This window comes from Cotesia glomerata, linkage group LG1 (assembly GCF_020080835.1).
Source record: "Cotesia glomerata isolate CgM1 linkage group LG1, MPM_Cglom_v2.3, whole genome shotgun sequence".
NCBI classification, from domain to species: domain Eukaryota; kingdom Metazoa; phylum Arthropoda; class Insecta; order Hymenoptera; family Braconidae; genus Cotesia; species Cotesia glomerata.
The window spans coordinates 32,707,024-32,723,118 of record NC_058158.1 but is presented as its reverse complement, the minus strand read 5'-3'; the positions used below and the strand labels follow the sequence as shown (position 1 = coordinate 32,723,118).

Here is a 16,095-nt window from a genome sequence, read left to right as displayed (position 1 = left end):
ATAAATACACGAGAGATGAGAGACGAGAGTACTTACGTGAGCTGTAGCAATTTTTTTATTAAAACCGCTTGGGTTTGACCTTTAACCGTGAGGTTAACCCCGATCGGTGAAGAAGTACTGTACAAGAGACTGAGGGTGATCAAACTCACGAAGAGACTTGATTCCAGACTATCAAGGTCGAGTGCAAAAACCTTTGATCGATCCGCTTATAAATATCACGTGCATATAATATTTTATTTTATTTTTCATTTTTCTTAATATTAATTATTGAACATCAAAAATAATTAGCTTCAGATATTTAAACGTGATGATTTAAAATTACATATTGCAACTGAATGGTAAATAGTGGTGCTGAGTTGGGGATCGGGTATAAAATTAGTTTATTATTGATAGCCATCATCGCAGGAATCAGACGTGATGATATTTGATTTACTCAGTATAAACTAACACGATTCTTTTTTGGTTTCCCGTCAACGCGATCTCGAGGATTTGGACCGCGTAAACGCAACGTCGACATGATTAACGGGCGTGTAAACAGATATGTTAAAACACGATGCGGACGGTGGTGACACGACTAGCCAGCGTGTCGTCGCAATGCATCAAGACGTACACGGTCTCCTGGCATTATAGATGACAAGTTAGAGTCCGGGCTGATGAAATCTTGATATTTCCGGTAAATATTTTCATTTCCAATCTTAACTTCAATCAAAGCTTGCTAGCAAAAAAAAATTTTTAATTTTGATAGAAAATTTCACAAATCATTTTTTTATAAAATTTAATTCAAATGATAAATTTAAAAAAAAAGGCACAGATAGAGCCCGATAAAAAATTGACAAATCCATCTGACAGATCCATATAATTTATTTAGGTAAAAAATATTGGTCGATGCATCTCTTTCTTTGGTTCTCACGTCCGCTCATCCTCAGCGATCATCCGTGAACGCCTAACGAACCCGACGTCCACTTAGGCCGTGAAAGGATACCCTTAACGAGACTGCAGCTCGAGACTGCCCTTTTTCAATTCTTTATTTTATTTTATTTATATTTTATCTTCTCGTCCTCCCCCACAGGATATTTTAAAAGCCATAATCTTCTCTTGGAAACCGATAGCACGTAGAGTCAGGCCTACCAGCAACATTCTGCGCGGATTTATTATGCTCGGGGGTGACCCAATATTTTAATAAAGAGCGCGATGACTGCTCGTCGAGGGTAAACGCTGTCGCGATGATCTACGGCCAATCAGCCGCATTAATGCACCGCATGCTGCAGCCAAACCCATAAACTATACATTTTTGCCAGCAGCCAGCTTGACATGTTGTATTTTTCTAGTTTTATAATTATCAATGCATCACCTTCTCTTTCTCTCTCTCTTTCAGCAAATCAAATATTCTGACTCAATTATAAAAGCGAACTCGTGTTTTCTGCACTCAAATCATTAAATTAGCCATCAAGAAATTTTTATTTTCACTCCCTTCGCTTTGAAACAAAATTTACATACAAGGTACACAGTGATATAATAACCATCAATTCAAATAATTTAATGCCGTGCGTTTATTCTAAATTGATAATCAATAGATGCCCATAAACAAATCCAGACAATTCATATTTTATTTTTCTTCTATCTTCTATGTTAGTTGTTTTGTTTTATTATTTGCTCTTGTTTGTTTATTTCGACGCACGTAACGTGACAAAGTACACTGACATTATTAATGTGTATTGAAGGTGTGACAGTATAATTTTGAAATAACCCACGATACCAATCCTGATTGCATCTGGATGACACGCCGAGCCAAAGCCAATCGTTGTAGATAACGCTAATCACACTGAATCACACTCTGTCTATTTATACTTCCACATACATGCAGTCTTCGATGCATCATGCAATGCGGGGGTCCATATCCTATCCACACAAACACTCACATATGTATAGATATATATGTGGATAAATATATAGGAAAGAAACGTGTGTGGGCCCCATCGAGATCAGCGCCGGCGCTCATGTTCTGTAATACACAACCACATGCATTATTATTCATATATTCTATATCACGTCTGTTGGTACAAACCTACACATCGTGTGAAGCAAGTTACAAACTATAACACCTCGAGATGTATATAAGTCAGTAAATAGTTTCAATACACGTGATATAACCACCTCATTTATTAACTCAACAAGTAATATTATATTTATATCATTGATAATTGATATAATATCCATTCACATTTTTTTCTTATTTTATTTATATCTTATTTCATTGTTTCGTATTTATTGCTTGCACTCGATATTTAATTAATTGTTATTGTAGAGTAATGAAAGCCTATTTATTTTTTCTATTAATAATTCAAAGTTATTCATATTCTCAATTTTTAACTAAAAAAAAAATACTAAATTTATTTTGAAACAAAAAAACTTTTAATCATTCAGTTTCAGTTTTTAAGACTTTTCTTCTTCTATTGTTACCACAATTCAAAAGTTTGATTATAAATCATTTAGATTAATAGTACACAAAAATTTTGATATTTGGAATTTTTTTTTAATTTTAATTTTCTGTGATGATCTATATTGACAAAAAAAAATCTGAAAATTGTCAAAAGTTTGATGAAAAATTTGATATTTTACATTCATAAAAAAGATTAAAAATAAAGTATAAAAAACTTCAGCATTCACAAACTATTGTTAATATTTAAACAAGTAAATATAGTAGAACATATGTATATTGTTGCTCAAATAATTGATAGCTAAATTTATTACCACAAACGTAAGGCTGATAAATCAGATGCATCCATCAGACTGGGAGAGACAGAATTCTGTCTAGAAATTAGAGGCTGATCCCAACAAGTCTCGAGAGGTAATAAGATCAGCAAAGTGCATTTGTGTACGACGTGTGAGGGTGTGGGAGTGGGTGTGATGTGATACGATGCAACGAGACCAGAGAACTGACGTATACAACCAGTATATATCTTCTATTATCCATTCCCATAATTGCTCTAGTGCAAGTGCATCTGCCTAGGCATTAAGAGCTTCAATCGTGTGTGCTTCTCAGTAGTCAGCTCTCAATAAATTAATAAAATATTCCGGTCTGAAAATTAAAAAAAAAAAAACAAAATTAATATGCGACGCAACCATAAAACAGCAAACGGATTATACCAGGGCTTCGCATAAAAATATTTGACTGTCAATTTCAGGCTGGATGCGTTGAGTTTCTATCCACCTATTTCTCCACACGTGTATAGGTAGATTTTTTTTTTTGAGTTAAATTACGGGGCCCGCGCATATTTATCACAAAGCTTTACGACATGAAAGATGATTGAGCCATTTGTTGCGTTCATTCAGGTAACGATCTCAATCTGTATCGAGGAGGCTTTTTAGCAGCCAGTTCCATTAGCTAATTTCGAGTTATAAGTTATATTGGTAAGGGCAAAAACCAACTGGGACCTAAACCGTGACATAAACACTCTTTAAGTAGCACTAGGACGCGCTAATGACGAGATATTAAATAACGATAATGATCGGATGTCGTTTTATGGTTGTTAAATTGTTTTAAATGCGTGTGTCACATCTTTTTGTGTTAGCTTGTTTCATCCGATGCCGGCAGACCTACTTCACTTAACTTACTAACTTATCTCGCTGTCTGAAGATTGCGCTTTTTATTTGCTACTCTAATAGTAACTCTACTCTGAGAAAAAATTATAATTGCACGAAGAGTTCCTGAAATTCTTTGAAAATAAATATTGAAAGCGTTATTTCATAAATAAAACCTATTACAATGATAATTAATGAATATGTCAAACTGTTGGACTGTAACTCGAGGGTACTTTCAAACTTTTATTGCAATTTATAATAATTTTATTTCGATAAATGTTATGAATTATTGGGTTGTTAGCAGTAGTTTAATTTGAATATTTAAGTACGCGAGAGTATCAACGCGAGTGAATTATTTTTAATTTATTTTTAACTTTGTCAAAAATTATAATCGGACATTAAATTATTGACAGATTGTTTGATTTTACAGGCCACGGGGATGAATATTATATTATATTACCATATTATTATAAAACAACGAGTAAAATGTGTTATCTGCACGATTTCGATACGTTGAATTTTGATATCTCTGTAATGACAGATTTATTATCATTATAAACATCATTTTATCCTATTTTTTATCATCCTGTATACTTAACAAATGCTGCTTTTCTGTCACTGACAATTTCCGATACGCAGATTTAAAACGAAAAATAAATATGCCACGAATATGATGCATAATATAACGATCCTCTCAACCATAGTTACCCTCCAGGTAATGATATATAAATAATTGACTGCCAAACAGATGAAATAAAATAAATTAGTATTCAAGTTGGCTTGGAATATTTCTGAACAAATTATCGTAATTTTACTATCAAACAACTGCTTTAACCGTAAAATAAATAAATAAATAAGTATATAGTCATTGAAACTTTCTGTAACGACAGATTTATTTACGACGGAATCCAAATTTTCCTAACAATAAACTCCAATCATAATCGATTCTTTCATGCCCGCGGGCAGTTTGTAAACGTCAATCATTCTTGTGCCAAGTTATTTTATTGCAAATAGAAATTTCTCTTGTTCATACATTTTATACACATAAATGTCTATTCGCGGTGCACGAATTTCACAATCTTTTGATTAACGTACTAAATGTTATTTTATGATCGCAATAAAATTACAATCTGCCTGTCACTCCATCTAATAAATAAATATCAAACTGAATGCATAAATTTTATTAAAATAAATATAGCTGTGACAAAATAATATTTATTATATTAATTACAGAGAATAGATAAATAAATTATACCTATTACATATAAAAGGTAGTAAAGAATGTAGAAGCAATATGGGTTATAAGTATAATCTTTGGATGGCGAATGGCGGATGGCGGTCGATCCAATAACCTCTGAGCCAAATTGCCTGGTGTCGGGATACCAGTCTCTCGAAAGATTTTCCCATGTAACGTTTCCGTATATAGGCTATTTGAAGCTCGCCGATCTATAAACGAGTAGGGGTGAGATAGTCTCCAAGTTTATTTCATTCCAAAGGGTGTGTTGTAGGGTTCTGTGCGTCACACGAGGGCGCGTGTGGGGTTTACAAGACAAAATAAATACAATATTATGCAAACGGGCGGTAGAGCTGATCGTACCAACTGGAGAATGGGAAAAACCTTGGGAATCTCGGAAATCCCGAATAAATTGACACTAAACGGAGAGTTGAAGGTGTGAGTATGTGGATATTTTTTTTTTTCGCTCCTTTTATTGAGGAAGAGGGACAAGTGTGACGGGAAAACACCGAATATGTACTGATCGTGAAATTCCGGACTCTAAGATGTGTTGTGTGTTGGAAAAATGTATGTATATATGTATATAAAATAAAATAACATGCTGTTGGTATACGCATCGACGATCCCTTTACACGCCATAGTCAATATCACTAGCAGCTATTTCTTTTATAAGGGTTAAGAGGGTTGCTGATCGTTTTTTCCTCAATAAGGCGAGGGATTCACCGTGTAATAGGCATTTTCATTTCATTATTTTTACGAGGTTATTTCTGACAACTTAAATATTCACATATGTTGATGATAGTCTCATTAAAAAAATTTTCTGTTTGAAATTAAATATTTTTGAAATTAATTTTTTGCAGTCTTTTTAAAATTTTGAGAGTATATCGATTGCATTATAATGGCAGTTTTGTCACAAACCTTGTTTTAAACATCACTTGACATGAACAAACAAAGTTTTTAAGGACAATCTAGACTTTCAGTCACCAAACTAAACAGGTTAAAATTAAAACGTACAAATAGAATATAATAAGACTCCCACGCTAGAAAGTTTATGTCTAAGGGTTTATGTATCTTCGGAACGTGCGCTCACCCCTATGACGTACGCCGTGTAGAAAATTATACGCTCTAAATGGATAATTAAATAGTACACAACAGAACTGACTGAAAGACTGACTGGGGATGATTGCTAGGTTCCGGCGTGCGAGCATGAGTCCGAGAATAGCTGCCGCGGGCAATCGCACTCGGCACTCGGCACTCTCGACTTGTCCGCCCCGTAACTAAACTACTTCGGACGTTATAATTATCTCGATTCCCACAATTGCGGGGCGGCGATGTAACTCGATAGAGAGAATTAAAATTACAAGGATTACACTAAATAACAACATTTACTTCTACCTTTTCTCTTCTACCTTCGGAAATCATCCTACTCCTTTTGTCATTCTGCTCTTACAGTTTGTTTCTCCTATTCTCATACAAAAGCGATACGTCTAATTTAGCCGATGACAACTTTTGTATCTCCTCTCTCCGGAGTGTAATAACTTACCAGCTTTCGTCCTCGGAGTGACCCTCGGTCGTTTCATTAGTGCGGCACAATCGAATGCCGGACCGAGGAAGAGAATGAGGACACCGCAGAATAGTAGACTGGGAAAACAACCAAACCGAGATAACTGAAACCCGCGAGCGAGATAAGAGGGCGGAGAGGCCAGTCTAATCAATGAAATTGGGAGACAAAGCCGACAAGGTCACAGATCCTTGATAGCGCTGTAGATCCTCGTCTTTGTCTCACTTGGGATGCCCACTCCTATTCCTTCGAATCCGCAGATCCCACATCTTGCTAATCCGCCTGGATGAACTTTGGTCAACCCGAGACGTAATGATTGGGCGTCATTCTCCTCCTCCTCCTCTTCACATATACACAGTGAGGATGTCAGAGTGGAACACAGATTGTCATTTAGGACTCGGAACCTCAAATCGTCACGACCCGGTGTTGGGTTTTGACCTCCAACTCGTCCATAGTCCGTACAGTAGTCAAGCTAGAGCCGGGATCGCCTGGTATTCATGTAGACGCTGGATAGACAGGGTCGCGTGATAATGACAGCTCTGGGCGTCACGCGGTGATTGAGGTAGCCGTGTCATAGAGACTGGGTTCAACCACGCCCTGAATCTCTCTATTCTCTCCTTCTCTTCCCGCTCTCTCTCTTTCACTTTGCTGAAAAATTTTCAGTAGCTCACATATCATGCAATCAAATTTCAAAGGTGTCTCTGAATTCAAAATTGGTCAAGAGTGAAGACCATGACGGTGATGATGATGATAACAGCGGTGAATACAACAATGATGAATCCAACAATTGATATCTCGAAGGTACAATGACGAAGCACTGGGTTTATCAGCGATAAAAATATTTAAAAAAGCTAAATGTAAGTGTATTTTTATTTCGTTCCCTATCAGCCGAGTCTGACGACCATTAAAATGTTTTAGGAATGAGGGATTAAAAGGTAACTTAACGTGTACGCAATGACTCGGCAGATTCTCTGGAAGATAATGCCGCCGACAGATGGAACCCGGTCTCGGCTGGGTGACGAGTTAGGATCTCTGGTTGGCATACCATCTTCGAGTACACGTAGCTGTTGCTTATCTATCTCGTATCGAGGCAAACCCTCAGGCGTGTTGGTACGCATACCGCGTGGCATTCCACCATCCACATATGTATATCCACATGCATACAATACATATATCTGTATCTACATATGAGCCTCACAATCTCAACTTGCAATTACACACTACACCCGTCTCGAAGCGACTTAACTCACGGGTTATCTCCTCAACCTGAGACGCTCATTGTCATTTGTAATGAAAATTATGTTTATAAAACAGCATCAATCATTTTATTTCGTTTATGGCATTCGAATTGTGAGTGCTCAGTGAGTACGGAGGTTATTAACTATCTCAAGGAGGCTCCTCTTGGAAATTTAAGCCGCTCATTGGAGTACGCGGGAGCTCAAGCGAAAAAAGATTCTAAAAAACGGGGAACCCATTATCATCCCTCTCGTTACTCAAGTGACAGTAATAACGGCATGTTAGAGGATTTTACCGCGAAAATTGAATAACCACAGGGTAATAAGGTTATTGCCTATGGAAATGCTCGATCCTGATGGCAAGCTTGTGCCTCTGAAGCTGCTTATGACGACGACGACGACGACGAAAGAGAGGACAGACGGAATGAGGACTTAAGGGTGAGTGACATGCTGACGGGTTTGCTCTAGTGCATCCAAGTCCTTGCTCATCGTCAGAAGCTGGCTTGCTCACGAGCTCTCTTCCGTCAAATCGCTCGACCAAGGCAATCCCGTTGAGATCCTTTCGGCGGAGACAACCCCTAACTATCAGAGTGCTCTTCCTGTCTTTATTCCTCCCTCAGCTGGTGTTCCTTTATCAATATCTCAACGTCTCTCACTCTTTCTCTTCCCTCGATGCTTTATCAAGCATATTCGTCTCAACTCCCTGTTCGCATCCCTTTCTGGGTCTCGATCGAATGTGGAGGCGCGTGATGACTAGGCGCGATCTCCGGTGGCGCCCACGCCCCGCTCGTTAGTCGTTACTCGGAGTCAGCAGTCGTCGTCATCAACGTGTCATTCAGCGCGGCGTGAGTCCTCGTCGCGTTTTGCCTTCCCATCATCCCTGTTCGGTTTCCTCCTCCACCTCGTTCCATTTATCCTCAGTCCCCTTTTGTCCCCGCGGGCTGCAAACGTGCACCACCAATACCCATCACCCAGCCCGACATCGACGTCCTGACACAGCAGTTGAGCTCAGCATTGCTAAACGACTCTCGCAAATTGACGTCGGCCCACCCATGTCGATAAGTCGCTGTACGTCAACAGATTTTTACCCAGTAAACTGATGATAATAATTTTTGTCGAGCGAATACTCTCTTACATTCGGTGCAAAAATTTTCTGATATGAAAATTGTCCATATCAGGTTGGATTGTCAGGCATTTTTTTCACGAGATTGTTCAACTACAGACATAAGTAAGTTAAGATAGAAATTGAATAGAAACAATAATACATACATTTGATTCACAAATAAAATTATCCAAACGAGAGGATAGTAGGCGTGTTAAGGTTTAGTTAGCGATCCGCGAATAAGGGTAGTCGTCTAGCAGGCAAGCAATCGAGCTAAAGTACAGACTCATTTACACACTTTGCCACATTCACCCAACCCTCGACACTCATTTTCTCACTTCCACACCACCAGAGTCCAACCTAACCCAACCTAAATGGTTTTCATATTGTCTTTTTACCGCTCATTTTCCTTTTATCGCTTGTTTAGTCGACCACCCTTCTACGACTATTCAAATGGGTTAATTTCCTTTCCGTTTTCTCCTCACTCTCTAACCGTATCTTCCTCCTTCTTTCTTCTTCCTTACTCCTCAATCCAAAAAAAAAAAAACAATGCATACACCAGGCTTCGATTTCAAGCCCAACGCGCTGGATATCGACGGATACCCTCTACTAGGGTTGAATCTGATTCCCCAGAAAGCGTCGACGTCGCCGAGTACTAGCATACCAGCACTTAAGACTATTGTTTTCACTGTAATTGGATAGCTCTTTCCCTTGCTTGTTTTCCAAGCCCTTTCTTCTCCTTCTCCATCTCCAATTCTGTCTCTCTTTCTCTCTTACTTCGGACATTGTGCATTCCCTGGGGCAAGACATGCCTCGCGCCCCTGGGGCAACGAGCCTTCGACAATTATCTTGATTGTTTTATGCATACAACAGAGCATGGTGCCTCCAGAGACGGCTTCCTCTCTAAACTCTGAAAGCGTTAGTTCAGATAGACCAGCCAACGCTTACTTTCATCGTTACTTCCGTCGAGTTTACAAGTTTGGCACACCTGCGCGTTATTTACTGCGTCCAACTTGCACCCCGGCAGACTTCTAGCTCCTATATATCGGACCTGAACCCCAAAGTCTCTGGTCTACAGGTAGAGGTAGAGGTTTGGTCTCAGGGCGAGTCCAATACGAGCTATACGATTATGACAGTTATACGAGTGTTGACCCAGTTACCTGTTCCACTTAACCATGATAGATCGACCTTTATCTCTCAAAGAAGAAGATGGAAAAAAGAAGGCAATCCTTTCGACAAGTACTTTCTCGTAATTCTATATTCATCTCCTGACTCCCTTACGCGAAAATAAAAATGAAAAACCAGCTGACGTTTCAATTATTCAAAGAGCTTTTTATTGTACTTTACTTTTTTTAATAAAACACACATTAGCTTAGTCTGATTTAATTAGGATAAGAATGCCGTTACGGATCGAATCGTTCTGGTGTAATATAATGTAGACTGCTGCAAAACAAGGGAGTGGATCGTATACAGTATCCTGTGTAGAGTGTATTTACCGTAGTACAGTGGCAGGGTAAAGAAAAGTGGATCGAGACAAGCACATACACATTTATAATCCCTTTGTATGGATGTATGCATGTATAGAGAAACAGAACCGATGGCGATGACTAGCGTGGCTCGCCTCCAAGAAACATGATATACCGGCGCTGGGGTTTTGTGGGCTGCGGCCGTAGCCGCGGTTTCCAAAAATACCGCAGGGCTCTCGGACAAAAAGTCGCGCGTCGCGCGCCACCGGCAGACCAACCGTTTCCCCGTCGACAAAGGGTGTAGTGCCAGCAGTGATCCTCGGTACTGGAGAAAGAGGAACCTAATACTCACCAGCGCCACGTGCTAATTATGCAAAAATATTATGCGGTACCGACACGGTGGTCGCCGCTTTTATGTGGCCGACGATCCGCCCGACTGCTCGGCTTTTCCGACTATATCGGTTTCCCTTTTTTTGTTCCAGTTTAGGTTTGATGGTATTTATTTTATTACATCCCTTTCCGTTACCGAACTATTAGATTTTTTATAAATAAAAATCGATTTTGTCAATTTTTAATATGATTATTTGTTACAAATTTTTATTTGTTATAGAAATTTATTAATTTGAATTTACATGTCACAGCAATTGAAAATTGGTTTAGTTATTGATAAAATTAAAATAAATAAAATCAGGTCTATACTATCTTATTAGAAAATTTTTTCACGGGGAGTAAATTTTGTCAAAGTTTGAGAAAATGTAAGCTCATCAATTTTTCTTATTTTATTAAAATATATGTGATACGCTTGATTCGATAAATTTTATTGGAATATCGTGATCATTATCGCCTCAAGATACCGAGAAACTGAGCATCGTATCCCCAGTTCCATCGATACTGTCATCGCAAAGTATCATTCGATCCTATCTTTCGTTGGACGTAGACACTATTCATAAAGAAGACAGACTAAGATGACAAGTTGCAAGTAAAGGAGAACCGTTTGTTGGAAACAACAACCAACCTACATCTGCGCGATGTGGTTTCCTGATAAAACTCGGCTATACTCATATTTTATTATATTATGTATAAAAATATTTTTTCGTCCTTTTATGTACATATACATATACATAATAATATTTTTTTCACTATTTTCTGTCTCCATTTTCTCGGCATTTTACTGACGACAACGACGACGACGCATTCACTCTGGTGCACTCGTTTTTCCCGTGCGATAAATAATATTTCGCAGGTGTGCTTCGAGTATACAGCGGGCTTGTAACGCCGCGAACATAGTTCCATCTATAACTATATAGGCTATACAACGACGGCTTATTTTATTTTTTTTTTATTTTGCTTTTTTTTTATTTTTTATTTTTTTTTTTTTTTCACCTGTGTGCAATGCCATATCGTGTCAGAGAACAGTGGTGGTGAGCATGCTACCGCAGTGAAATACGGAATCCACCTCTATCTCCACTTTTGCGCCGCATTGCCGGCATGCTATGTACATCAGCGGTGTTAAATTAATTTCATACGCTTGTCAACGTTTTCGAGATAATTGAATACTTTGCTGAAAAAATATGCTCTTCTATAATTATTTCATTTTTTTTATTAAATATAATAGAACATAAATATTAATTAATAATAATTTTTTTTTTTTCTATTTTTAGCATCCGTATCCCTCGGAAGATCAGAAAAAACAGCTGGCACAGGACACGGGGTTAACAATTCTTCAAGTCAACAATTGGTGAGTTTTTTTCTCCATATTTATATATATTTTTTTTAATTACTGAAAAAATGAAAAATTCGTGGTGCAAAAATGATTTAGATTGGCGATTGTAGAGATATACTAAAAATGAGTTTTAAATTAACCAAGTATAGAGAATCTTGACGCTATCTCAGTTCGATTAATTATTACACATACCAGCAACAATTTAACTTTTTACCCGCGAAACTTGTAAGTCGGTGAAACACTTTCAGATAGCAGACGTGTAAACATTACAGAGGCACTTTATGCTCGGGTAATCTCGGTTGTCTCAAGTGCCGCTGCGTACACACGGCCAGTGAGAAAGGGAATAACTTTTCTGGAGGCCATTATATTACCGAGTTTATGATTTTTCGTATATATCTGGACCGAAAAATGTTTAATAAAATCCAGAAAATCACGAGCTGAGATCCCTATAAAATGATAATGCGGAGAGTTTATTTTCTTCATTAAACACAATTAAATAATTCCTTCAATCGTTATCTTATTGCCGATATTTATACTTAAGATTGTTGGACATTCTTTTAATTAATTCATGAGCTCTCGTTTTACATTCACGATCGTTATTTCGCAAATATAAGACACTTTAAGTGTAATAAAATGTATAAATATCCGCCGTAAAATGGTGCTTTCAATGGTGTAAAAAATCGTACAAAAATGAAAAAAAAAAATCTCTACTAAAATATATTAAACGTAAGACTGGAGTCTTGAGACGTCTGTCACTAATCCTGTGGATTCAGTTGTAGTTTAGGGAGTGGAAAGGGTTAAGACGAGTCTGGTTAAGAGCTTGTATTAAAGGGCTTTTATGTTAACACTGAAATACCAGTACAAGTACTATACCGTAAAAGAGAATTGTTTGAGTTTGTTGATCCATTTGAGCTTTTACTATCGTATCCTGATTAATGTTTTCCCGCAGCACCTGCGTCATCTTGACAAAATTAAACTCAGGCATATTTTTGTTCATTTTCTTTGTCTCTACTCTATCGTTGTTTACAATTTTTTTTTTTTTTTCATAAACGGGACAATAATTTCTCGGGGATTTATTAAAAATGTTATTCTACGAATTTGGCCAAAGGATGAAAATATTTTCGGTTTATTTTGTTTATCATTATAGAAATGTCTCGTAAAGCATTTCATTGTTTTTTTTTTATTTTTATTCATACTCGTATTCTTATTCTCATTCTTATTTTATTCGTATATTCTCGTATCTCTGGGTTTTCACGTGGATTATTTCACGCGGATATAAAGCAGCGAATGGATGGCCAAGCGAGAAAGAAACGTTGCACCGGGAGAACCACGGGTGGTTGGCGTATAAATAAAATTGTGACGTTATGCTCCTCCTCTGCGCTTCTCCTTATACTTAGGTTTATAATAAGAGAATCATCGACGCTGAGAAAAGAAACTGGCAGTCGACATAGAGGCAAGAATGAACAAGAAAGAGATGCAAGTATATAAACTTTCCGACGCTATCTTTTACAACAGAGTAAATAGAAAGAGACAAAGGGATTTAAGAAGAAAGAGGTAGATGCTCATACGCGGGTGGATGAAGGCCGACCCAAGTAGATGCGTAGTAATTGAGCACAAATCAAGTTTAAGGAGAGCTCCCGTGTCGAGTTAACATCCCTACGGGATTTGTGATCCTCCATAGTATACCATGGGTTTTTGTTTGTTGTTTAACTGCTGCTTGGTTGCTTCTCTCTTGCTTCTCTTCATCAAAGTTATTCGCCTACGATAGTCTGCAATTATCCTCACATAAGATCTTAATTGCATCAATTTTACAGTTGTAATCTTCATATATATTTCGCCGATAGGTAATTAGGATGAAAACAAAAGATCTTACTACTCCAACAGTACAAAAGGGATTCGCAAAGTATATTATAGTAATTTTAATTTTTAACTTTTTAGATTAGATGAGACTAGACCATTCCATGCCATAAATACCATTCAATTAAATCGTATTGTTTACAGTGTTTGTAGAGTCGTTGCAATTTCTCGGTCGAGCAGTTTAACTCGTGTTCATGAAATATTTCATTACAGAAACTCATGTTTCTGTAATGCAATTAGAGCATGTGGGATGTGTGCGTCTAGCTCTAGTGTGTTGTTATTTTTCGTGTGAATATGAAGCCAAATAGAAGTAAAAAATACCAAATCACCGCGGACGGCTTAGAAATAACCTCGCTAATTGGACAACTCGTATATAGCAGAAAGAAAACAAAGCAAAAGATAAAAAAGAAAATAACATAATTTACGGATAAAATAATTGCGAAGAAGCTCTGCTCATTTCCATGCATGAGTATATTGTTGCATATATTTCCAATGTTATATATCTCTAACGCGAATTCCTTATTGCCAGGCTCTCGCTTTAAACCGCGGTTAGCTTTTCTCACTCCTGCTCGCTTTCGCCCACAATTTTCCGTCACATATATCAACCGAGACAGTAGTTAGAAACGTTGCCAGCTTGTTACCCGCATATACCCACTACCCAGTACGATGTAAGTTAAACATTGCACGTGCTCGTTCATGTTTATCTGAGAAAATCCCGAGCACTCGGTACTTAAATCAATTTTCTTGAAATACTCCTTTATTTTTGTCATCCTTCGTCAACTGTTGAGAAAAACGGGCTTTTGATTGACCAAAACTCATAAATTTTTCCTAATTTACTCTTCTCAATATTTTTTTTTCTTCTTTTTAATTATATTTTTATAAAAATACAATTTGGTGCAAGGCAATGCATCAATCTAATCAAGTAAAGTGCAAAACAGTAATGATTCACGAAGACAACGGTGTATGTTATTCGATATATAAAGGCACTGATGCGTTTTGCAGATTCAACAAGCGAGAAGCTGCAAATTTGTACTAATACTTTTGGTAATTCACCCCCGCGATCTCCAAGTGTCATTCTCAGACGTAGTAAGCCGCGGGGCTAATAAACCAGAAGTTATTTATTGGCGTACTGAGCAGTCTGCGTCGCGATACTTGGCACAGCATCTACGGCAGGTGCCATCTCTTCATCTTTTCGCGGATGAAAAATATCTTCACGTCAGACGGAAAACGTTTAATTGATTGAGCTCTTTCTCCATAATGATATACTGTATCTCAGCGACATACATTCGTACTCGCATTCACATTCGTACATAGTTATTCCCTTAACATGTTCGCAGTTAGAATGTCGGCAAAAAATGGGCATTTCATCTAGTGAAGAGAAAATAATTTCATTAGTGCAGAATATTTAGCAGGGTGACGTACGTCCACCAAGGAAAGATATGAAGTAGGTAATAGGTAATGCTGCCGTACAAGTTGATGAATCGCTCAATCAATGTCGAAAAGTGTTCACGCTCAAAGACAAACGATATCTAGGATTGAAATTCTTTGGTAGATTCTTCATTCTTTCTCACCAGAGAAACCTCAGTATGCTCTTTGAAACTTAATAGCAAGTAAAATAGAGCTCCTGGAGTTCCGCAAGAGTACTAATGATTTAAAGACAAGTTACCTGGGGCTATATTTTCTCATTTTCTCGCGGATGATATTCTATGGTTGTTGGTTGCTAGTTGCTGCAGGAAAACTGCATCTACGTGTTGTTGTAAATGTATGTGCTCCAATGTGGGGTTCAGGGGGATGTAGTTCGCGGCCGCAGGCACACTGTTACCTCAGCGCTCGTGAAAGCGTATTATGCAGTGTATGGTATATAGAGGATATAGTGTAGAGTCGTTAACATCATAACTGTGGATCCCAGTGTAATTTAGATCGTTGTAAAACCACGAACGATGGGACAGCAGGCACTTGCGCACGCGCAAATCACCCGATGTAACTGACTTGCTAACGAGACATTCCGTTTTGCAAAATCACATGCCGAACTCACCGACAAGCAAAATACCGGTTGTAAATTTTATCGTCAACCGGATATGTTGTTTATAAATTTACAAAATTGCTAGTCATTAGAGTTTAAGTGATGCCTCATTTTGTAAATTAAATTTTTTATTTATTGATGTATTTTATTTCAAATAATAATAATAACAACAACATTTTTAATTTTTGGTTGCGTGTTATTAGTTATTAACGCTTGTAATAATCAAAGCACTGGACATCAATTCTGTCTACTTCATCAGCACATGTTGCCATTCAGAAACGTGTGTGCTTTCACCCACGATCGCACCTAGGC

General features: G+C 37.7%; 1 protein-coding gene across 5 annotated transcripts in view; it reads left to right on the top strand.

Annotated features, from left to right (window-relative positions):
• LOC123272369 (homeobox protein homothorax) overlaps positions 1 to 16,095 on the top strand; it is a 295,180-nt gene that overhangs the window by 217,751 nt on the left and 61,334 nt on the right. For all 5 annotated transcript variants that reach the window (XM_044739107.1, XM_044739097.1, XM_044739088.1 and 2 more), the window contains one exon: positions 11,842 to 11,918. In XM_044739107.1, the coding sequence (XP_044595042.1) occupies positions 11,842 to 11,918 (77 nt within the window). The remainder of the gene's footprint in view (positions 1 to 11,841; positions 11,919 to 16,095) is intronic.